This window comes from Rosa rugosa, chromosome 6, assembly GCF_958449725.1.
Source record: "Rosa rugosa chromosome 6, drRosRugo1.1, whole genome shotgun sequence".
NCBI classification, from domain to species: Eukaryota; Viridiplantae; Streptophyta; class Magnoliopsida; order Rosales; family Rosaceae; genus Rosa; species Rosa rugosa.
This window is the reverse complement of record NC_084825.1, coordinates 52817193-52841857: the sequence shown is the minus strand read 5'-3', so window position 1 is coordinate 52841857 and position 24665 is coordinate 52817193. Positions and strand designations below refer to the sequence as shown.

Here is a 24665-nt window from a genome sequence, read left to right as displayed (position 1 = left end):
CTGTTGATCAATTAGTTCTTTTCGAATAGCACGTAGTGTTAATAATATATGCACATGTATATTTATTATTTAACTAGTATTCTTTAATTAATTGTATGCGGGGCTGTTCCGATTTTAAAAAAAGGCGTTTGACGAATTTTGAATAAACCTTTAAAACTTAATAAAGAGTGTAATTTGAGAGTATGATGTATGAAGAGAGAGTGGTTTTATTAACATCATATTAGGCAAAGATTAAAGTGGCATAGATGACATACTTGCGGCATAGGTTTGCAAGGAAGACTATTCATATTGTCAAGTTCCTTTTCATCAGCTTTCTTATCTTTTTTTTTTTTTTTTTTGAAAGGAGGGTGCAGGAGTGTTGTTAAACTATATATTTATATGTTGAATTGGAAAAATCCGAGCTCTCCTAGAACCCAAGACAACTGCCTTAGTTGCCTTGGCCAAGGGATGGCCCTGATTGTATATATGAACGAAATAGTTGTGACGAAGCTTGTTATTCAAAATTCAAAATTTAGGGTTTCAACACTAGCTAGGTTATAACTTATAAGTTTGGAATTCCTGGCGATGCTTTAACTACGAAGCTCTAAGCTCGAAACACTCTAGAAGTGCAACAGGCATCTCCTACATTTGATTGGGTATGAAACTTCTTGTTATCGAATATTATTTTCATAACAATTCTGTCTCATGATTGTGAGTTTGTAATCTGGCGGTCGGATCATTAAATTTGTTCCGACTAAACCAATGAGCATAAGTACTACCGGGCTTTTCAATTTGAATTGGGCAAACATATTTAACTATTGGGCTTACTCTGAATTTTCACACAGTTGGCCCAACATTTCCAGTTTCTTCTTTCCCTTCAATCATTTTCACTTTTTCTAAACCCTCTCAGATCACCGATAATTCCCTCTCTTTCTTTCTCTCTCTCTCTTCCCGCGCTCCGATCACCACCTCTTCATGGCGGTGGAGGTCCCGGAGGACGCCCCCGCCCCCGGAGTCGACGGCGACATCGCCGCGGACCTCGATATGCAAATCTCAGACGACGACGACGACCCCTCAGACGGCGAACACGACGAGGAGAACGGCGGCTCAGGCGATGAGAACGACGACATCGAGATCGCAGAAGCTGACGAGAACGACGACGCTGAGAATCCAGAAGACGACGACGATGACGGCGACGAGCTTATCCACGAAGTCGACAGCGACGAGTCGTTGTCGGAGGAAGAGGTGGAGTGCGATGAGACGTGGCTAGAGGAAGCTGAATTCGCCGGAGGGCGCAAGTCCCAAGAGTGTACTTTGATTTTGACACAAGGAATGTCAACTTCAAGTCTCGCAGTAAGCACTTACGACTTACTTAAATTAGTTAATTAAATAGATTATCAACTAATTAGTGTAGTTCTTTTATTAATAAAATTAAATGGAGGGCCGGGCGGTGGGTTCCTAGTTGCGATTGACTGTCGCAGAAGAACTAATAACATCGACTAATTCTCTATATAATTTATATAAAAAAAACTAATTAGTGCAGTTAATTAATTAATTAAGGGATAATTAACAGGTGATTGGCTTCTCTTACGCAGCTAAACGGCGTTGTTTCCATGAAGGGTTGGGAAAGGTACGGTGTTTACCCACTGGTAGGTGAATTGCTCAACGTGAGAGAAGCTGGCTTCTTCGAGGTCATGTATAATCCGATTTTCAAGACGATTATGAAGACTCTCGGACTTGAGCTAGATGAAGAATTTACCAGTACCGAATCTTTGAGATATGGCCGGGTCATTATTATGACTGCTGAACAGGTTTAACAAGTTGGTTCATTGTTCATTCTTCATGGTTAGATATTCGGTTTTAGTTATACTTGTTTTGTTGCTTGATAGGATCATTATGGTAGTTACATCAAAGGGTTGTTGATCAATTTTCTTCATATGTTCTGGCCATCATTGCTAAAGCTTCCGTCATTTTTGGCTGAGCTTATAGCTCCTCTTACCATCAAGGTTGGTTGGTTGGTTTACTTGAGTTATTGACTAGTGTATACATGCACTTGCTTAGCAACTAATTCGATATAAGTGGAAGAGATTCTTCTCAAGTATCATTGTGATATGCTCGCGCCTCTGCACAGGCAACAAAAGAGAGTGAGGAAGGGAAAGAAAAACGTGTATTCTATTCCCTGCAAGAGTATGAAGCTTGGAGGGAAAGTTTGAGGGGCAATGCGAGTGGCTGGGCCATTGAGAAGGTGTGTGTTTTCACTTTGTTCCAATACGTAACAAACTGATGTAAATGCTTCATATTGTTTTCACTTGCTCCAGTAAGTAACAAACTGATGAAACCGCGTCATATTGTTTCACTTTCTTGTCTTTGCAGGATGTAGCATGTGTTTTTGATGAAGGGAAGGATTATTTTGAAAATCTTTTAATGCAGAAGAAAGATTTTGTTTGGGTTGATGAACGTGATGATGAGGCAATTGAGCTTGCTTTCAGCAAGAAGTTTGAGGTGGGAAGTTTGCAGTCTGGTATGCATCTTGATCATGAGGAGAAACTTGTAACTTATTGTGACTTTGTTGACAAGGAGCTTATACCCTTTTCCATGCTTGCTGTTCTACAACGCTCAATTCCGTCAATGGTTGATGGCTTGAAGCCTCATCAAAGAAAGGTTCTATTCAGCTCTTTTAAGAGGGACGACTTTATCAAGGAAGAAATAGTTGCCAACTTTGCTAATTATGTGGCTGAACACTCGGCTCGTCTTGTGTGTGAGCCCTCAGCGTACCACCATGATGAGCAGAGTCTTGACAGTACAATCATTGAAATGGCCCAGGCTTATGTTGGCAGCAACAACATTAATCTTCTTTTACCAAGAGGTCTATTTGGAAGCCGCCGATTGGTGAGATACCAAGATTTCATCATGCAATGCAACTTTATTTTGTGATTTTATGTCTACATTTATTTTCTACTCCACATATATATAGGGAAGCAAAATCCATGGAAGCGTTCTTCATCTTTCTACTCAACTTTCTCCCATCACAAGGTTCCTTTTTCCAAAGGATGATGACAGGCTTCTTGACTACTTGCATGAAGATGGCAAATCTATTGAGCCAACTTGGTACACTTACATTCCCTGTCTGTAAATTAAAGATATCACATTTAGATTCACGCCTGGTGGATAGCTGAGGTGACTGTTTTTGTTATACAGGTATTTACCAATTATCCCAACGGTTCTTGTTAATGGTAGCGAAGGTGTTGGGCCTGCTGGGTGGATCTCTTACATCCCTAGTTATAACCCAAGAGACATTGTGGAAAACGTGAAGCGTTTGATTAGTGATGATAGAATGGTGCCGATGGATCCTTGGTACAGAGGCTTTACCGGAACTATTGAGAAAACTGTTACAGATTCTGGCGTGTGCTACAGTACTTGTGGGATCATAAAGAAAGAAGATGAGTCAACACTCAGGATTACAGAGCTGCCAATCGGTACTTGCACTAAAGATTATTTGGAATTTCTTGACTCTATCTCGGAAGTGAATGGTGAGACCAAGGATCATTGGATTAAGGTAATACTTAGGTCTATCTTACCACATATACCTCAAAATGTGGTTCAGGTCTTCAGTTTCTAATGGAAATTATGTATGTGCTGCAGGATTACGAAGATTTTTCCTACATAGATGTTGATATTCTCATCCACTTGTCTGATACTGTGAAGAACTTGACAGAAGCCAGTGAACAGGATTTGTGTAAGAAGTTTAAACTGAAAAGTAGCAGAAGCATAAGTGACATGCACCTGTTTGATCCAATAGGCGAGATTAAGAGATATGACACTCCAGAACAAAGTATGGGTTAACGTAGGGTTACGTAGCTAGCTTTTGGTGGTTTAATTGATTCTTGGCGGTACAATATATAACCAGAGTTTCTGTTTGCTATTTGATTTTTGCAGTTCTTGAGGAATTTTTTCATCTAAGACTCCAATTCTATGAGAAAAGAAAGGTGAGTTCACTTATGGTCATCAATAAGCAGATGTAAATTTGTGGAACTTTTTTGAATAGGATACAGCTGTTAACTGCATTACTATTTTGCATGCAGACAGTACTATTGCTTATCCTTAGATCGGAGTTGTCAAATTTGGAAAACAAGGTTGCACTGATGCGTGGTGTCTTAGATGGAGGAGTGGTCGACTTCAATAAACTTAGCACTGATCCGTACTTAAAAAGCATGCCACTTACTACGTTTGTCTACAGAGACAGTTATCAAGAAAAGTTGCAAGAATTATTGGCTGATATAGATAGGATCAAACTGAAGATTAAAAAGTTGGAAGGCTCAACTCCGAGGACATTGTGGTTGGAGGAGCTTGCTGCTCTTGAACAGGAACTTGATGTATGTGTATTTATTGTCTCAGTTTGTTGTTTTACTTTCTCACCTTTCATGTCTGATATGTTTTATCAATATATCAGAAGCTGGAGAAGCAGAAGCTGTTGGAGGAACTAGGGTAACATCTTCCAGTGGAAACAGGTAATTAATCTTGGATTATTTACATAACCTTTTCATTTAAAGTTTCAACACAACCCATGTTATAACGTTGATTCGATCATTTTATCATTACAGCATTGCTGCAAGTAATGATAAAGTAATAACAGCAAATGGTACAAGTACATACGTTGTGAAACTTCTGAAAAATCCTGTGCTCAGTATGAGTCTAGTTACATTCGAACTTATGATTACAAATGTATGAATCTAGCTATAGTGAAAGCTGCATAATAGGTTTTCCCTTTACTGAAATTGTGTCAGGTTCAGCTGGTTAGTTAAAGAGAACACAATTCATATGTTGTTCTACTCCTACGAGTCGGTTGTGAATTAACTTGGTTTCACAGATGCAGATGGATGTGGCACCAGTGCATAGACTACGACAACAATCAGATGCCTGTGCCTGTGGTGGAGGAATTAACTAGAGCTAATAGGAAATAGAATTAGCATGAACTTGCTGGACAATTTGACCTTTTTAGTTCAGATCTAATCCTGGATTCATGTGCGTTGTGTTAATATTCCTGTTGATAGGTTCCGCCATGTTTTTCAGGTTCAATGTACTTGATACCTTACATATTAACAAGCTTCTGTGAACTCTAGTTACTAGTACCTCGACTGCGTGTGTGCGGCGCATCATTCAGCTGTCATTTGATAAAGATGAAATCAATCTGGTTGCTGCACCTGATCGTTAAGGGTAGTCCACAATTTCTTCCATATGAGCTACCGAGTACAAGTTTAAGAGCTACAGCTAGCTAGATCAAGTATAAGTTTAAGAGCTATAAGGAATTAAAGGACCAACCATGTCTACTAATAACAAGTGTAATACTTGGTTTGACATAGCACTCACTAACATTAATACTGAAGAGAGAGGAAGAATCACCAATGGATGGAGTGAGTTAGAACACAGCTACCAATCAAGTCGACGAATAGGATGCCGGCGGAATGGCAATTGTATTCAAAGGTGCGAGTGGCCAGGACCTTTCCCCAGACATATCTTGATTTTGTCACTTCATATTCAATTACTAACACAACAACACGCACCGTCCGGAGAGAAGGTGTATCATCTCTTGCCATTGTAACCATGTTCCCGCACACAACAAAGCCAACTCTTTGATTTCCTAGATCGACAAAGCTGTATGACTTTGAATTTAAAGGACCAAGGTCACCAAAGAAGGTATAGAACCAGGTAAAAAACCACAGAGGAGAGTCCTGAGAGTTGTATATACTACCATCATCATTCACAACTGATCGGGAGACATATATCTCGTGATTTTCACGAAAGGAAAACATGACCTTATCATGTGTACTATCGTTCAAGTCCAAGACTAAAGCCGCCCTGCTGACGAAGGGAAAGGGCTTACCATCGAACAAGGAAGTCGATCATCTCTCTCCATTTCTTTTCCTTGTCATTCACATCAAAGCACATAATGGGAAAGTTAGGGATTGATTCATAGTTGTGCCTGCTCGAGATCAAGATCTTGGTACCAACAATAGCATAAGACAATTCACGACCAGGCGAAGGGCCGCTGTAGTTTTTGTTGCGATCTAGTTCCGGTACGTAAAATGGAGGATCCGGCAGAGCCTCACATTCACCAGAACTGCTATAGTAGAAAAGAATACTTCAATTCAGGGTTAATTCGATAATTCTATTCATCCCACAATGAGGGTATATATACAAGTACAAAGGAGTAGTCTAACCCTAATAGGAAACAATCTTTCCATAATTACAGGATATCCTAATTAAATAAAATCCTAATTACATACAGATTTACAGCGATTCTACACTCCCCCTCAAGTTGGTGCATAGATGTCTATCATGCCCAACTTGTCAACTGAGCTGTCAAATACCTTCCTGGACACTCCTTTAGTAAGAACATCAGCTAATTGTTCCTCTGAGTTTACAAATGGAAAGCGAATAACCTTTCTGTCAAGATTTTCTTTAATAAAATGACGGTCAACCTCCACATGCTTTGTTCTATCATGCTGAACTGGATTATGTGCAATCTCAATGGCAGCTGTATTATCACAACGCAAATCCATAGGCTTTTTAAGCTTGTAACCCAGGTCTTTCAAGACATTACGAATCCACAACATTTCACAGACTCCATGTGCCATACCTCGGAACTCAGCTTCTGCACTTGATCTGGCAACAACTTTCTGCTTTTTGCTACGCCAAGTGACAAGGTTCCCTCCAACAAAAGCGAAGTACCCAGATGTAGAACGTCTGTCAGTTTTATCGCCAGCCCAATCTGCATCAGTGTACCCAACAACTTCCAATTCATCTTTTTTCTGAAACAGTAACCCTTTACCTGGCGCCATCTTCAAGTACTTCAAAATACGAAAGACTGCATCCATATGCTCTTCACTAGGACAATGCATAAATTGACTAACAACACTCACAGCATAAGCAATATCAGGTCTAGTATGTGAAAGATAAATCAACCTTCCTACAAGACGTTGATACCTCCCTTTGTCAGTTGGAACTTGATCAGGATAAATAGCAAGTCTGTGATTCATCTCAATGGGTGTCTCCATTGGTCTACAGTCCAGCATCCTTGTTTCAGCAAGTAAATCAAGGACATACTTCCTTTGTGAAAGCAAAATCCCCTTCTTAGACCTTGCAACTTCAATACCCAGAAAATACTTCAGTTGTCCCAGATCCTTCATTTCAAACTCCTTTGACAGATACTTTTGCAATTCATTCATCTCTTTCGGATCATCCCCTGTAACAATCATGTCATCAACATACACAATAAGAGCTGTAATCTTACCATTCTTGCGTTTGATAAACAAGGTATGGTCAGAATTGCTCTGTCTGTACCCAAAGGCTTTCATGGACTTTGAAAATCTTCCAAACCAAGCTCTTGGAGACTGCTTCAGGCCATACAAAGACTTCTTCAATTTACACACCTTGCCAACGTCACTTGGGTAATTCTTAACACCTGGGGGCACATCCATGTACACTTCTTCCTCCAAATTCCCATTAAGAAACGCATTCTTCACATCAAACTGGTGCAAGGGCCAATCTTTGTTTGCTGCAGGTGAGATTAGAATCCGGATAGTATTAATCTTTGCCACAGGTGCAAAAGTCTCCTCATAATCAATCCTGTATATCCTTTGGCAACCAACCTCGCCTTGTATCTACTAATAGTTCCATCTGCATTAAGCTTCACAGTAAATACCCAACGACACCCTACAATCTTCTTTCCAACCGGCATAGGTACTAGCTCCCATGTTGCATTCTTTTGAAGAGCTTCCAATTCTTCATTCATCGCCTTTGTCCATTTTGGATCCGTCAATGCATCCTGCACGTTACTAGGAATAGATACAGTAGATAATTGATCAACAACAAGTGCATGTAACCCAAAAATCCTATGGTTAGACATAAAATTAGCTATAGGGTATTTAGCTTTGGCTTTGATATCTGGTTCATATTGTTTCTTAGGAATTTCCTTGGTAACCCTTTGTGATTTCCTAGGTTCGACACTTTCTAACCCAGAAGATTCATTAAAGTGTAGGGGTACCTGAGGAGGATCATTCTGACCGGGATCTTCAGTTGGTGATTGTTGATGCCAATTTCGGCATTAACGAGTCAACGAGACTTTCGTTGAAATCCAAGTGTAAAGTGGTGGGGTTGTTTTCTTGAAGTGGGCCTATCTCGTCCTTCTTGAAATGGGCCTGTCTCGCCCTTGAATTAGTTTGACAACATAAGCAGCCTCGGTCTTCTACCTCGGGTGACTAAAGGTATGGCCTCGATGGTCTTGTGCCTAGTCTTGGGCTTCCAACCTCCCATGTTGGGTGAAACTGATGGTCTCGTTTCGGACTTCCTTCACCTGATGTTGGGCATTCAAGCTCCTTGTTGGGTGAAGCTGATGGTCTCGTCTCGGACTTCCTTCACCTGATGTTGGGCATCCAAGCTCCTTGTTGGGTGAAGCTGATGGTCTTATCTCGGACTTCCTTCACCTGATGTTGGGCCTCCAAGCTGCCTGTTGGGTGAAGCTGATGGTCTCGTCTCGGACTTCCTTCACCTGATGTTGGGCATCCAAGCTCCTTGTTGGGTGAAGCTGATGGTCTCGTCTCGGACTTCCTTCACCTGATGTTGGGCATCCAAGCTCCTTGTTGGGTGAAGCTGATGGTCTCGTCTCGGACTTCCTTCACCTGATGTTGGGCATCCAAGCTCCTTGTTGGGTGAAGCTGATGGTCTCGTCTCGGACTTCCTTCACCTGATGTTGGGCATCCTAGCTCCTTGTTGGGTGAAGCTGATGGTCTCATCTCGGACTTCCTTCATCTGATGTTGGGCCTCCAAGCTGCCTGTTAGGTGAAGTCGATGGTCTCTTCTCAGACTTCCTTCATCTGATGCTGGGCCTCCAACTGGCAGAGCTTCATGGCATAGATATTTCGGCATAGTGTTGGGAGAGAAGAGAGAGCTGAAGTCTCCCCTTCTACTTGTGAATGATTGATATTTATAGGGGAAGGAGTAGTTGAGGTGGAGAGGAAAGGTATGGGCTCTTCCCTAAAATCGGGGTGTCAACCCCTACTTTCTGCTTACTGACACTCCAAGGATGGGGGGGCTGACAGAGTTGGTACGTGACAGGTGTCACGACGTTGTGGTCTGATTCGGTTGGTGAAGGGTCAAGAGACAGGTGTCGCACATCCGAGCTTCCATTTTCCTTGAATTGCTCGTGGCCATGCCGAGGAGCCATGCCTTATGTCGGAACTTGACACTTGGCATGGTTGGTGAGATTTCTCCTTGATTGGTGCTCCATGTTTCTTCATGACGATTGCATGTGCGTGGCCTTGGAGGTCGAGGCTTTAGCCTTGGAGCTCGTGGTCATGATCCTTAGAGGTCGAGAGTTTTAAGCTTGGAGGTCGAACTCTTGTTCTTGGGGGTTGAGGCTCTTGATTCCTTTGGATTATGTTTCCCTGATAGTCAGGTCACGATATGCTTTTGTCTTGCCATCCAAGATGGTGAATCAATCATATGGTGACCGTCCAAGACTTGAGAAGTGGCGATCCAAGGTTGAAGACTTGGATTACCAAAGTGAGGCATCTCACTAGCCATGGTTATTTCCATCCTATGGTTATCTTTTCTTTCTCGATGAAAGGTTTAAGTGCGTTGAAAGGTCAGAGTCCTACGTGGACTCTTTGACATTTCAACGCGTCATACGTGGAGTGGGTTGAAAAGTCAAAAGTATTTGTCAAACCAAATTATGACATCAACAGTGATGCAGAAGGGGGAATATCTTGTGTGTGAGCTTCAGATACGTCTTGATTTTGATTCAAACTATCCAGAAAAGTCGTCTCTTTTGTCTCGGAATTCACAACACTCTGTTCGGCAGTCGCATTTTCTGTTTCGGAATTCACAACACTCTGTTCGGCAGTCGCATTTTCTGTTTCGGAATTCGCAACACTTCGTTCGGCAGTCGCATTGTCTATTTCGGAATTCACAATGCAGGATCCGGCAGAGCCTCACATTCACCAGAACTGCTATAGTATACCTCGAAAGTGGGACGATCAAGAGAATAACCTAGGGGCCTACCTGCGAGACAATAGAGATTTCCGTTCACCTCAAAAAGCAAGGGCTGGTTCCCCCTTCAGGAAACTCCAATCATGCTTTTTCCAAAACGTAGACTTGGGTTCAAAACTATAGACATCTCCACTTGGCAGAAATCCGGTTTTCCTATGTGGTAGTGGAGCCATCAGCCATGCCACCAGCGAAGAAGAATCGGGAGCTGCAGGCACAGCAACCCATACGCGAAGGGATTATCGCCACCGCGCTATCCCAGCTGAAAGGAACTTTCTCGCTGGCGCAACTGAGATTCCGGTTTGGCTTTGGAGGTGCAATAGCTGCACTTGGTTATTTCTTCGATCAGTATCGCTGCTAAACTCACAGGAGCATGCAAGTAACTCGGACAAATTGATGGTGCGGAGAACGTAACAACAATTGCTTTGGTCACTGCGCTCATCGAAACATAGATACAGCTTCTTCTCCTGTGGGTAGAGACCATGCTGCTGGTAATTTACATATCCAGCCTGCAGGTTAGGAGCTTCTGTGAGCTGCCCAAGTGGACGCACATCACTGCCAACATTCCACTGTGTCTGATATTGCTGATAAGGCAGCTGGTAAGCACAAGGTTGCGGGGAGAGACCATGCTGCTGGTAATTTACATATCCAGGCTGTCCTACTCCTCCGTGATACAGGTTAAGGTGATGTGGACGCATCATGTTGTTCTGGATAAACGTAAACCCAGCACCACTACCACCATTCCACTGCGTCTGGTCTAGCTGGTTCTGAATCAATCAAGAAAAGATCCGTTAACATGCATGCATCAAAGAAAAGAGCTAAAAAGGATAAAAGGTCTGAACAAACAACCTGTTGGATTGTAAGACTAGGGCCAGGATGCTGGTAATTTTGATATCCAGCATATGCTCCTTAATTGATACATGTTAGGATATTGAGTGATGAGAAGCATGTGTGTATGCTTCAAACGCTTGTAACTATCCATAGAGCCAGCACGACTCAAACCATTCCACTGTGTCTGATCTAGCTGGTTCTGTAGCAATCCGGACAACTAAAAGAAATGTTAACATGAATAATAGCAAAGAGTTACAAAAGATAAGGCTGCCGTTAGAAGAAACAACGCCCACTTCTGTGTTATTTGGATAAGCCTCGCCTGAATCTCCACGAGTATTTGGGTAGGCAGCTGCACATGACGAACGCTTAAGCACCGATTTATGCAGTTTTCAGATTATTTATGCACATATTCACAAACAAATATGCACACTTCTCAGACAATTGAATTGTCATATCAGCTGGCCGGAAGTCTAGAATAGATACATTACAACATATATAGTACGTATTGACTAGAATATATACCTTGACATAAGTTGTATAGTTTAGGTGTTACCATATGGTATTAACTAGAATAGGTCTAGAATAGATACCTTGCGGATATTGCTGAGCACCACCAGCTGGCTTTTCAGTAACAACATTGTAGGAGCCCAAGACAAACTCAGCCACACTGTGATCTTCCTGCCATCCGGTTTCGCAAAACTGTTGCAGCTAGCCAAAACCTACCGCCATCACCCCAAAAAAACCAGCATGAATACAAAATAATAATGGGAGACATATAAACAAACTTCGGCAACTTAATTTAACTCTTGAAGCAACTAAAATTACATAAACTCTTGTACCAAGCGAAGAAATTAATCTAACTTTCGGGTTATCAAAGAAAACAAAAAAGTAGTTGCAATAGTCAGATTATATCCCTAGCTTTTAAATTCAAGTACTGTACAAGCTAAGAAACCCCCAAGGTTGAGTTTCAATAATTTTTGCCCGTATCCTAAACTCAAAAGCAAATCAGACACAGATACCTCTGCGTAGTCCAAGCAGTTGTAGAGATACATCCGAGCCGTCGACCAAAAAATAAGATTTGTCACTTATTTGAATCCTGATTTTCGAGAAACTTCCAAAGCGACGTATTGTAGCCCAGCCCAACACGTAGCAATGAAGCCCAGCCCAACAACTGGCCATGAACTCAATTCTCTTCTCCATTTTCTTCTAAAACCCTCTCAGAACCCTTCTCTGCAAATCTCCCAAATCCATGGCTCTCTCCAAACCCACCTTCCTCACCCACCTCAAAACCCTAGCCAAACCTCCCCACCACCGCCCCACACCCCCCTCATTCCTCTCCCTCCGCTCCCTCTCCTTCGCCACCCCCGAAGACGCCGCCGCCGACCGCCGCCGCCGCAAGCGCCGCCTCCGCATCGAGCCCCCAATCTCCCCCCTCCACCGCTCCCAACAACAACAACCCCCAAAACCCCAAAACCCTAACCCTAACGCCCCCAAGCTCCCCGAACCCGTCTCCGCTCTCTCCGGCAACCGCCTCAACCTCCACAACAAAATCCTCACCCTCATCCGCCGCAACGACCTCGAAGAAGCCGCCCTCTACACCCGCCACTCCATCTACTCCAACTGCCGCCCCACCATCTACACCGTCAACTCCGTCCTCGCCGCCCAGCTCCGCCAGTCCAAGTACTCCGACCTCCTCTCCCTCCACCGCTTCATCACCCAGGCCGGCGTCGCCCCCAACATCGTCACCCACAACCTCATCTTCCAGACCTATCTCGACTGCCGGAAACCCGATACTGCTATGGAGCATTACAAGCAACTCATCAACGACGCGCCGTTCAATCCTTCTCCGACGACGTACCGGATTCTGATCAAGGGGTTGGTGGACAATGGCAAGCTGGAGAGGGCCGTGGAGCTGAAGGAGGAGATGGTTGATGTCAAGGGTTTCGAGCCGGACCCGGTTGTGTATCACTATCTGATGGTGGGGTGTGTGAGGAATTCGGATTCGGATGGGGTGTTTCGGCTTTACGAGGAGTTGAAGGAGAAGCTGGGAGGGGAGGTGGAGGATGGAGTTGTGGTTGGGAGTTTGATGAAGGGGTATTTCATCAAGGAAATGGAGAAGGAGGCAATGGAGTGTTATGAACACGCTTCGAAGGTGAGGATGAATGCGGTGGCGTATAACTCGGTGTTGGAGGCTTTGTGTGAGTATGGGAAGTTTGATGAGGCGTTGAAGTTGTTTGATAGGATGAGGGAGGAGCATTCCCCGCCGAGGAGGTTTACGGTGAATTTGGGGAGCTTTAATGTGATGGCGGACGGGTATTGTGCGCAGGGGAGGTTTAAGGAGGCGGTTGAGGTTTTCAGGAAGATGGGGGAGTATAGATGTGACCCGGATACGTTGTCGTTTAATAATTTGATTCAGCATTTGTGTAGCAATGGGATGCTGAGTGAGGCTGAGGAGGTTTATGGGGAGATGGGGGAGAAGGGAGTGAACCCGGATGAGTATACTTACTCTTTGTTGATGGATACTTGTTTTGAGGAGAATAGGCCTGATGATGCGGCTGAGTATTTTAGGAAAATGGTGGATGAGAAGTTGAGGCCGAATTTGGCTGTTTATAATAGGTTGGCTGGTGGGTTGGTTAAGGTGGGGAAGGTTGATGAGGCGAAGTCGTTTTTTGATCTTATGGGGAAGAAGCTGAAGATGGATGTTGCGAGCTATCAGTTTATAATGAAGGCATTGAGTGATGCAGGGAAATTTGATGAGGTGCTTAATGTGGTGGATACATTGTTGGAGGACGAATGGATTGAATTGAATGAGGAGTTGCAGGAGTTCATCAAAGGGGAGCTGAGAAAGGATGGGAGAGAGGATGAATTGGGAAAGCTGATAGAGGAGAAGGAAAGGCTGAAGGCTGAGGCTAAGGCGAAGGAGATTGAGGAAGCAGAAGCAGCAAAGAGAAGTAGGAGTGCTGCTGTCTCCTCGTTACTTCCGTCTAGTTTGTTTGGGAAGAAAGAGACAGGGTCTACAGAGGCCGCTGAAAAAGTAGGTGAAGCTGCCTCAGCTTCTGTGGAGGCTGCTCCAGCTGCTGACATGAACTCGGCAGAGCAAGCAATCAAAGGTGAAGGTGCAGATGAAGAATCCAAAAGCGAGGGTGCAAACGAGCAGGTAGTGGCTTGAGGGCAACATATCTGGTGAAAACAAGGCAGGGGAATGGTCGTATTTTATGTTATCTGCTTCCCTAGCTAGTCTAATTTGTAATCAGATTTTAGAACTTATTGGATTACTTTTCTCTACAATCAGTGTGTTTATGGCCTGAACTCGGCAGATCATTCACTTCTGATGTTTCAGTCCTCCTTGTTTAAATTTCGAATCTGTACATGAAATGAGCTAGTTGTTTAACATGAGCTACAAGAGCCATATATTTGAATGCCAATGGGATGCATGAATTTTAAGCTTTTTGATGAAGCTTAAATCACTACTTCGGCTCAATAATAATTTACACAAATCTTGCAGCTCAATTTCAAAGGTGTTCCATCAATTTTGTTTTTTGAAGTTTGAATTACTACTTCGGCTAATGTGTTCAATCAATTTCTTTCATAAACATAGACATCATTTAGAGTTGAGACTCAATGTTAGCCATCACCATTTGGTGGTTATACTTGTTTTAATGGCTACCCATTAGCTATTTCTTAATGCAAAAGTCTTCCTTAGCTTGATTTCACTCATTCCTCCACTAAATAAAGGAACAGAGATGTCAAAAGGCTTTGATTAAAAGATAAGGATGGCGCAGAGTTATTAGAATTTTGACTTGATTCAGCAGCATGTTGATGCCTTGATGGCAATGATCCTTGGCATAGTGAAAAGGAAGGAAAGCCTGCTTATTATACAATTTATTAAGCTGAAAACTTCCAAACCTCGAGACTTCAGTCCATTACAACATACCAGAAACAAGCTGGCGCGGGTACAACGTACTAGCAACAAGCTGGCACAGGTACAACATACCAAGAACGGCACAGGTACAACATAACAAGAACAAGTTGGCACAGGTACAACACACAACAGTGTCTCAAACAACAAAATGTAAACTTCCAAAATCATCTGTCTTAGCTACATAAGTTTGGTATGCACACTCCAGCATCTGGATTTTGCTGTTCCTTCCATATCCTCCCGGTAACTCTCAGCTTAAGCTCCTTCCTATCTCCTCCAGAGAAAAATAAAGCCATGTTTCGTTGAATAATGAGACCGTCATGGCTATCCCTTACCTTCCGGTGGCTATCACGGACACTTCTTGGGGTGCCCTCCCATATGAGTTTCCTGCCATTTGCTCCAACCTCAAGGCTGTAGCTGTAGTTCCGTGCCTCATTCTCATCACCCATAAAACGTAGAAAAGCCATATAAACAGGAGCCATGCCAAGCTGGAAGGCTTCAAAATGAAGGCAGAAGTATTGACCAAAACAATGGAAGACCTGACAGGGAATGCAGATGAAGTTCATAAGGTTCAGGTTTAAAGAAATTGACAAAAGTATATGACTAGTAGACAGACAGTCTTAGACAAAAGCTCCTCAGTTCTAAAAGAAGATTGTTTGAATGGTGGGATAGATTGCTGGTGACCACTTCCCCCAACAAATTACTCACCAGAAAAGGGATTTGAGAGATCAATTCCATGCAATCCTTTCCATTAATAAGAAACTTAACTTGCTAGCTTCTCAAACCAGTTTGACAAAGGTATCATCATCAACAACGACACGGGAAGGGTAAAGACGAAATAAACCACAGGATTTTGCATTAACTTGACACAACTATTTTGCCAAAAAACACGAAAATTTTGATTTCAATTTGACCTGATATGTGTTTTAGAAACAAAACAAAAAGTGACGGATTGATCACTAATTGATCAATTGGACAATAAGATGGTTCCCCACCATAGTGTTCTCCAAGTGACCGAAAGGTTTACATGCATTACAAAGAGAATACTGTATTCTAGCTAGTCTCCAGTTTCTTGTCAGCTTATGTAGATGAACATCTACATACATGAATTACATTTTCACTATTAGGTACTTTTAACTTTACCCCTTAAAATGTTTTGGTCAAACACCAATTTTAAGAAACATATGGAGTACGAATAAACTTGGAAGAGACGCATCCTTTGTTGCAAAAACCAATCAAACGATATAGATGTCATATGAAACTTACTGTAAGCATCCAAGTGGCATTCTCTACTTCCCGGGGATTTGACTTTACATAGCGATGGTTGAACGTGCATCCTGTGTGCATGTCTACTTTGTGATCATCTCTAAGATGGGCAACCAGGAAAGGGATATCCCCAACAACAGAGCACTCCGATCCAGCATATGGGCAATTATAAGGTCTGAAATTGCACACTGATTCATGCTTTAGTTTGCTGTAGTAAGGAAATATCTCCGGGCATCCCAAGGAGTAATACTTGCAGGGTAACTCCAGGGACTCAGCCACCTTCTCCAACGCTAAACACCTAATATCTCCAAGCTCCTGCCTACAAGTGGGGCAGCGATTGTGGACCCTTGTTTTACAGGTAGAACACAGTGTGTGTCCATTGTGACACTGCAAAGAGGAAAATTTGGTTTAAGAAAAAGGATCTATATTTTATAAGAATTACATTAAGAATTACACCAAATGTAATTTTGGCTCTGATGAATAAGAAAAACCAACAGAATATCCACACTCCATAAAATGACAAAATAAAGAACAACACTCCAAAAGATACCCACCACATGCAAACGAGCATATGCATGTAAAGGAGGTCATGAAATGAAAAAGCTACCTACTCCAGTGAAATATCCTTTACTAAAATCCATGTTACTTCATCTGTTGGGAAACTAGTGGATTGCAGCAACAAACTTGCATACCATGTTATAAGATCATATAAAAGTGATTAACAGTATCCTAGTCAACCGAATGCATACATACAACCTGGTTCCCTTCAAGTAAAACCAGGACCTTCCAAAAGACATATGTCTTGAAAACAGCCTCCCTGCAGAGTCATCAAAGACTTGCATTGGACAAAGTTACTAAATTGTACCTCTTTCCATCAGCACATTCCATGACTTCAAATACTATATCAACATTGCTCACATCATCTAAATCGTACCTGGACCTAGAAAGATCCAGGAAAACTAGGTTAACAATGCTCTCCTTACAATGACAACCCAATCCCTAAAGTCGATCCATACACATTCCTAAAATCAACATTCGACTCAAATACGGGTTCCACAAGTCCATCAAAATCCAAGCACAAACACATCAAATTAATCAACTCAATCGAAACTCCAATTCAAACATGACCACTCCAACCCAATCAAAACCACCCCCAAAACGCAAGCATTAGGTCAAACACACACCCTCACAAAAAACCCAATTCAAATTCCACAAAATGCAACAATCCCAAAGCAAAATGCAGGAGAGAACAAAACAACAGAGACAAACAAACTACCTGATGAATCGGTGGGTACATTGAATTCGTACACACCGGACATTCCAGCAACTCATGAACGCTGGTGGCCGGAGCAATGGCGGTGGGTCCCGGAATTCCGGCGTTGTTGGTAACATTATTTCTGGGCTTGGAAGAAGAAAAGTCATGGTGGTGTTGATGAGAAGGATGTTGTGGGTTGTGAAGGTGTTGATGGATCTCATCCTCATCAAGACCATCTGAGGATGAAACACACTCTATGCTCTCCAAGTCCATCCCTTTCCTCCCTAAACACCCCCAAAGACCTCAACTTTAATCAGAAACCCAATTCCAGAAACGATGAAATTCGGAATACCCAAGTGATCAAAATGCCATGAAATCAAAATTGAGATTCTGGGTATGTGAAATCCTTCTCTTTCTTAATCTGGGTTCGATTCAGAATTAAGAAAAAGGAGGGGAGGGGGAGGATTGGATTGATGGGGATTCCCAACCCCCCTCTTCTGTGAAAAAGAGGTTCTTTTCTTCTCTCCTTCTCTCTCTCTCTCTCTCTCTCTCTCTCTGAGGGACAGAGAAGGGAGAGGAGAGAGAGATAAGGATGGCCGTTGATGAGGGAAATCACACAGAAGGAGGATTGAGATCTGACGGCTGTGGGCTTCTTAGTGGTGTGTGTTTTTTTTGTTTGTTTGTTCTTTTTGAAAATAATAAGGTTTGGTACCCTTTGGTTTAAGGACATTTTAGTTCAAGGTTAAAACTTAAAATGTGGTTATGTTAAGAGCAAATTCACCCGTTAGGTCACCAGGTCACCTACTATTCACTGTTTTTTAGTGTTAATTTTCACCCTCTGGGTCATGGGCACAGTTTTCATGGTCACCAGGTCACTTTGCAGGTCACGATGGTGACCCAGAAAGTGACTCCGGTCCGGGTGACCCAGGGCACGAAATACACCCCGGGTGATACTAAATTGCGATACACCCAGAAAGTGACTCCGGGTGATACTAAATTGTGATTGCCGGCAACAACTTAGAACACATTTAAGAATGTCGATATTTTGTTTTTGTTTTTATTGGGGTGAGCTATTTAGTTACGATAGAAAGTTGATCACACATGACACTTATCAGTTTAGTATACGGACCGAGGTCCACGAGGGTATCCAACAAAGCCAAACTAACCCCCATCTATAGGCGCACAAACTAGAAGACACCTCGAACCTGCTGGCCAATTTCATGCTAGGCACTCAACCAACCTTACCACACCATTACCCACATGATATCGATATTGAGGAAGTCAAACTGTGTGAAGATCAATTTTGTAGAAAGGTAGATTTCAGTTCCTGAAAGGTTTGGGGAGAATAAAGCATCGATGCCTGAGTATACATATAGGCAAATCATATAACACTCTCGAAACATCAAAGCAATGAAACAATCATATACACTATACACTCGGTCGAAGAAACAATCATTTTTGACAAAGATGACTATGAGAGATTTACCATAGACTATCTGATGAGACTTACAGAGTTGTACAGAACGAGCTTTATATGATCTATTAAATAAATGTTTGATATGTACAAGATTGCGATACAAATAAGTTTCCACATAAAGTTACAAGCTAGCAACAACAGAAGAAAGCTCAGCTTCCCCTTCGGGATCTACATCAGACCCTTCTGTTTCTGTGGTTGCAGTCTGCGAGACCGAACTAAGCATTATTAGCATTTTAACATCTGTAGGAAGTAATCTGAAAGCCGAATTCAGTTAACGAATATATGTGGATAAGTTACATACCCGAACATCCTTCTCTTTATTGTTTGAAATATACTGATCCAATGCACCCTTACCACAAAGGATTTTAGCTCCACAACCCTGGCCATCAGTTCCAACGGCCTCTTCACCAATTACAACTGCATCTATTATGTCATCACCAGTTCTAACGTCAGGAATCTGCAAAAGAGTGAAGAATCCAATTAGCTATTATTTCCTGTTTGGAGCCAATTCTTTTCTTGGTTCATTTGAACTCTGCTCCGGGCAGAACCACAAAACCTCACATGGTTTATAAATAAATTCGTATGTTGAGAACAGAACAGAAAACTAAATTATGCAATTTGATGCACATTATTTCCTGAACTACTCAGCATACCGTTCTTCAAGAATGGTGTTGATCCTACACACGTCTTCAAGTAATGTTCATTAGCAAATCCTCAGGAAGCATGTTGAAAAGAACTATATAATATGACATTGAAAATCCTCTTTACAATTGAGGAATTAATTAGGTTCCACACACCCTAACTGAGACATCACATTGGTTCCAATCACATCGCTTTACTGATGCTTATGGATATAAACAAACCAACAAGCCACTGAGTTAAAACTAGGTTCAAGTACCTGGCTTCTGAAACCAAGCACCCAATAAGTATGCAGGAAGAGTCTCATTCTAAATGCTGATTCGCACAAAGTGAGTGGTACTTTAATCCCTATGATGGCAAATTAGTACTTCAACACATTTCCCCTTTCCCCAGATTTCAAGATAATTGTGCTGAGAGGAAAATATTCAGTCCCAGCATTAAGTTATTCATCCCAATCCCTTCCAAGTTATTAACATGTTGAGATTGCAACAGAAACGAGAAGTGGCCTAACCTCATACATGGTATCCGTTAATATAGTTTCTAAAATTGCTCGTAATCCACGAGCCCCAGTGTTCTTTGATATTGCTTTCTTAGCAATTAGCCTCAAGCCACTTTCCGTGAAATGCAGTTGGACCTGAGAGAAGTAAACCATAGATATAGGTACAAAAGAAGCATGCTTGCAAATAAAGTGAGGAAACAAAGATTACGTTCAACATGCACACAACCAACATGCTAAAAATGGCAATTTTTCACGGAAATAGCAGCCAAACAAGAATTGCTTACGTCATTCATTCGGAACATCTTCTTCTATTGCTTCCCTAAGGCATTTTTGGATTGAGTCTCTTATTCGGATTATGAATGCTGGGTATAGTCGACCGGCATCAGTGTTCATAGAGAAAATGGTTGAGTATCCAAAAGGAAAAACAAAATTCTGGCAAACCATGGACAAAACCATAGCGAATTGAATACCTGCTTTGGGGAAACCCAGTTCATGGGTTCAAGATAGACAAGTTTTTATACCAAACCATTGCAAGATCCCATAAAGCACAAGAGCATTCTGGTCATTAACCATTTCTTTTAAACAGGGGGAGTACATCAAATTTCTGGTTGCATCAAAGGTTATGTGAATCAATGTACTAAGGAGTCACAAACGAGAAAAGGTGCTGTAAAGAAAAATATATCTATAATTGGCTGCAAACTGAAGTTTTATTGCGAGGCCAACATTGCAGGCAGCAATGTTGTGACAAGCACACATGTTCTCAAAGAAGAAAGCCCATGGTCCAAAAAAATCCATTTTGCTATATATGTTACATGGGTCAATTAGCAAGACTGTCTGAACTATAGAGCAAACGTAAACAATGATAAAACAAGTTCCTTCATGCAGCAGCAATAGCAGTTATAGTTCATAGTTTCCGGCTCCTCAATTCCACATCAAGACAAAAACAGAGCCCACTGTGAAACAAAGTAGAAGGATCGTTTAATCAAAGGTGGAGAATCCAAATTACAATACCTAAAATAGAAACCAGCAATAGAATGCAATCCAAATTACAATAGTTAAAACCCAAAAAGAAACCAGCAATAGAATGCATGTAGCAATCCCTCTTCATTTCCGCTCTTGCTTCCTAGTTTTTTCAGGCCTCTGAGTCTCAAGCCATTTGAATCACCATAATCATTCAGGTATCGAAACTAGAGTTTCATCATACCAAATGGCATAAAATGCATACTGATGTTCCGGCACCTCCTCAAGACGGTACCGGTCGGTGCAGAATGGCTTCTCTTCTTTACGGCATTTAATCCAGATCAACTCCCTCTGGGTACGCAGTTTGATCACAACTGTACCGTCTTCTGCAATGAAAATAGGATCCCAAAAAAGGCGGCTAAAGAATGAATTGAACACATCTGGTAAATCGTGTATATTAAACCCAAAGAGTTTAACCCAAGATTCAGGCAGCCCATACTCTTTCATCACCCAAAATACAGTATACTTTTTAGCATCCTGAAACATCACACAAAGACATCCTCCTATAAGAGTGTGTTTGGATGAGGGAAAAAATGATGGAATTTAATTGAAAGTGAGGATTTCATAATTCCTAAAAGCCAATTCCCTCGTTTGGCATTATCAGATTGGAAATTTTAAATTTCTCTGTGAAAAAAAACGAAGGAATTCGTTATTTAAATTCCTCACTTCAATTTCCACCAAAATAGGTGTCATTTACGAATTCCTTTGCAGTATTCAATTTTTATTTCCAAAACAAGACTTTTTTCTATTTTATCTTTTTATTTTTTTTAAACTTTCTTAATTTATTACACATTTCAAATCCTAAATAGATGCAACCAAACAATAGAAAATGCAATTAATGGAATTTTAGATTGATGGAATTAAAGATTCCATCATTTATAAATTCCTACGGATTTTATAATTTTCTCATCCAAACGCACCGTTCTAATTTGCGTCATTTGAGTTCATTACGGCTAAGAACAGGCAATGGCATTTCCCGAAACTCCTCATTTGCCAGATCAAAAGCATAGACAGGTGGCTCGAAAATCCCAGGTTCACGGTTACTGACCCAATGAATCGCTCCATTTGAATAAGTCCCCAATTCTTCAGACCAGGGGTGGTATGGCGTCAAGTAAGGAGCTTTAACAACTTTCCAACAGTTAGCTTTGACTGAGAACACTTGTACTTCCATAAAAACACCCAAATTTGGTATGACCACAAGTTTGTAGTCGTCAGAGGCCGACACTTGACCAAAACCATAATATACACCGATCTCATCCTCTTCATCTGTCCAGTTTATCATCCCAATCTGAAAATTTGGACAAGGTATGTTGCGGAAGAATCCAGTTGATGGGTTCCACATTACCAAACTATTATAATGATCATGTTTAAGGACAAGCAAAATTGACAGAGAGAGAGAGGGAATAGAGATTCAAGTGTGTGTTTCATTTCATTCAATAGGAGGTATTTATAGGGATACATTTGAAGTAAATAATGATACAACTTGATGGCATCTTCATTTGTAGCCTTCCATTGTGGCATCTCCATTTGCAGCTCCACATTGTGGTTTGTGATGATGATTGCCACACTTGTTCCCCATTGGCATAAAGCTTGACTCACAAGTCACTATACCTATGCTATTCACTCAAATACTTATCTTATACATGACATAGACATTTTATATAATGAACAATACAACATGTTTCATATATACTACAACAGATCACAACATGGTTGGAATGGAGATACCATAAAAATGGGATGGAAATTAGCTAAAACTACCAAACCATTGCAAGAGCCCATTACTAGAATTTGGCTACACCGCTGGAATGGGCAAGTGAGATTTTTGATCGAAAATTTATCTTGTACGGATTGAAATCCAAAGGGTACCATAGTTCCGAGTGAACCTTTTGAACTGTTAACGATTAAGACATTTTGACGGAGGTGAGATGCTGCTAGTTGGAAATGGGAGTTGCCAAATTGGGGGTCGGAAATGATAAGAGAACGCCAGCGTTTTGAGACACAAGTGAAGCGGATCAAGGACTTGACCGGCAACCGGCAGAGAATGTTGAGTACAACATGTTCAGGGAGATGTTGGAGCTCCTGCTCCTTGTTCTTCAACATTGCCACCAACACCTTCAATCTTCTCAACCCAACTAAACTGAAACCCAAAATTGAGAAACTTGTTGAAGATAAAATTTTAGGGTGGGTTTTCTTCAACCACAGATCAAAATTGCTGCACAATCTGAGACAAATGAAAGATCAAAACTTACCCAGATGGAGATGGATTTTGTGGGTGCTCCAAGGTTTGTGAAGAGACTCAAGACAAGAGGGAAGGGTCCCTTCCGAATTTATTTTAGGATTGCACTAGTTCTCTGCTTGATACTAAAGGTAAAAGAATTAGAATTGAAACATAGAGAGCTGATCATGGAGCGCAGAAGCTGACCTCAAAAGACCAAAACAACATGAAATTGGAAATGAAAAAGCATGGCACCTGAGCATTGGGAAATACGGTGGCGACCAGTAGGCGGCTCTAGGTTACAGAGCAAAGAGAGAAGCTGTGCAAATATTTCTCAAACCAAAGGAGAAGAAGAAACAGGAGAGCAGAGAGACGCCCGAGAAATCTGAAAGGCCTCTTCCTTCTTATTAGAATATTCCTTTTCATATCAATTCATCAGTAAAAACATGGAGATCCTTGCAGTAATGCAGTGCGCGCGGTAAATCCATAGAAAGGAAGGGTAATGGCAATGCAGTAAATCACAGAAAATGACAGGGGCAAAAACGTCCGCACAGTTTTCCTGCACCGGCTGTGTAAGTGACCAAACATTTTAACTCTTAATGATATTATTATTATTATTTCTTGAAATGAGGTTTGGAATCCAACCTAATTGCGAGGCTCAGGTCTAACGTCTGATTTCATTTATTATATTAATAATAAAATTTTATAATGAGAGGACATAAAACCTGAACCCTATGCTACAGATTACAATAATTCTTGTAAAGTACATCCTTAATAATAGCAGGATTTTCATTTAACTATATAACATCAAGTAAACCAACACTAGCAAGGTGCGCCAAGCCAAGTGATCTACTACACAATTTGCTTTTCTAAATATGCATCGAACCCTGACAGACTGAAAACCCGTTATGCATACTTTGCAATCTTCTAGAACCCGACCCACCTCGGACAAGTCTGCCTCATCCTTGCTTAGGGCTGTAACTAATAGGATAGAGTCACTCTCAATGTCCATATCTGTCTAACCTTAGTGAATACCAGGTTAAAGAGAAGCTCTACACGTTTCAACCTCCATATTCAGGGCCGAGTGAGCAAAAGGTATAACTAAAGATGCGACTCGCACATCTACATCATTGCGAGGCCAACATTGCAGGCAGCAATGTTGTGACAAGCACACTCATGTTCTCAAACAAGAAAGCCCATGGTCCAAAAAAAATCCATTATGCTATATATGTTATATGGGTCAATAAGGAAGAATGTCTAATTTATAGAACAAAACGTAAACAATGATAAAACAAGTTCCTTCATGCAGCAGCAATAGCAGTAATAGTTCGTTTCTGGCTCCTCAATTCCACATCAACACACAAAAACATAGCTCATTGTGAAACAAAGTAGAAGGATCGTTTAATCAAAGGTGGAGAATCCAAATTACAATACCTAAAATAGAAACCAGCAATAGAATGCAATCCAAATTACAATAGTTAAAACCCAAAAAGAAACCAGCAATAGAATGCACGTAGC

General features: G+C 41.5%; 5 protein-coding genes across 7 annotated transcripts; 2 read left to right on the top strand and 3 right to left on the bottom strand.

Moving 5' to 3' along the window:
• Positions 1 to 861: 861 nt before the first annotated feature.
• LOC133717464 (DNA topoisomerase 2-like) lies at positions 862 to 5211 on the top strand. 3 transcript variants are annotated; one of them, XM_062144178.1, is made up of 12 exons: positions 862 to 1332; positions 1575 to 1790; positions 1869 to 1985; positions 2111 to 2224; positions 2353 to 2868; positions 2954 to 3087; positions 3178 to 3535; positions 3622 to 3811; positions 3916 to 3965; positions 4062 to 4352; positions 4430 to 4487; positions 4853 to 5211. In XM_062144178.1, the coding sequence occupies exons 1-11, from the start codon at positions 955 to 957 to the stop codon at positions 4466 to 4468; spliced, it is 2403 nt and encodes an 800-aa protein (XP_062000162.1). In that variant the 5' UTR covers positions 862 to 954; the 3' UTR covers positions 4469 to 4487; positions 4853 to 5211. The 3 variants fall into 3 exon arrangements, with proteins under 3 accessions (XP_062000162.1, XP_062000160.1, XP_062000161.1); XM_062144176.1 differs by having other exon boundaries at positions 4847 to 5211; XM_062144177.1 differs by having other exon boundaries at positions 4764 to 5211.
• Positions 5212 to 12088: 6877 nt separating this feature from the next.
• On the top strand, positions 12089 to 14435 carry LOC133717154 (pentatricopeptide repeat-containing protein At3g49240, mitochondrial-like). Its single transcript, XM_062143813.1, has one exon. The coding sequence runs from the start codon at positions 12104 to 12106 to the stop codon at positions 14021 to 14023; it is 1920 nt and encodes a 639-aa protein (XP_061999797.1). The 5' UTR covers positions 12089 to 12103; the 3' UTR covers positions 14024 to 14435.
• Positions 14436 to 14700: 265 nt separating this feature from the next.
• LOC133715119 (E3 ubiquitin-protein ligase SINAT5-like) lies at positions 14701 to 17842 on the bottom strand. The gene is made up of 3 exons (XM_062141490.1): positions 17316 to 17842; positions 16040 to 16426; positions 14701 to 15312 (listed from the first exon to the last, which is right to left on the bottom strand). The coding sequence occupies exons 1-3, from the start codon at positions 17565 to 17567 to the stop codon at positions 14950 to 14952; spliced, it is 1002 nt and encodes a 333-aa protein (XP_061997474.1). The 5' UTR covers positions 17568 to 17842; the 3' UTR covers positions 14701 to 14949.
• Positions 17843 to 18816: 974 nt separating this feature from the next.
• Positions 18817 to 23585, bottom strand: LOC133714407 (CLP protease regulatory subunit CLPX1, mitochondrial-like). The gene is made up of 6 exons (XM_062140514.1): positions 23403 to 23585; positions 23182 to 23293; positions 20194 to 23069; positions 19922 to 20044; positions 19073 to 19228; positions 18817 to 18973 (listed from the first exon to the last, which is right to left on the bottom strand). Exons 3-6 carry the CDS (start codon positions 20209 to 20211, stop codon positions 18893 to 18895), a joined length of 378 nt encoding a protein of 125 aa, XP_061996498.1. The 5' UTR covers positions 20212 to 23069; positions 23182 to 23293; positions 23403 to 23585; the 3' UTR covers positions 18817 to 18892.
• Positions 21080 to 22271, bottom strand: LOC133717006 (F-box/kelch-repeat protein At3g06240-like). Its single transcript, XM_062143629.1, has 2 exons — positions 21891 to 22271; positions 21080 to 21406 (listed from the first exon to the last, which is right to left on the bottom strand). Exons 1-2 carry the CDS (start codon positions 22269 to 22271, stop codon positions 21080 to 21082), a joined length of 708 nt encoding a protein of 235 aa, XP_061999613.1.
• Positions 23586 to 24665: the final 1080 nt, after the last annotated feature.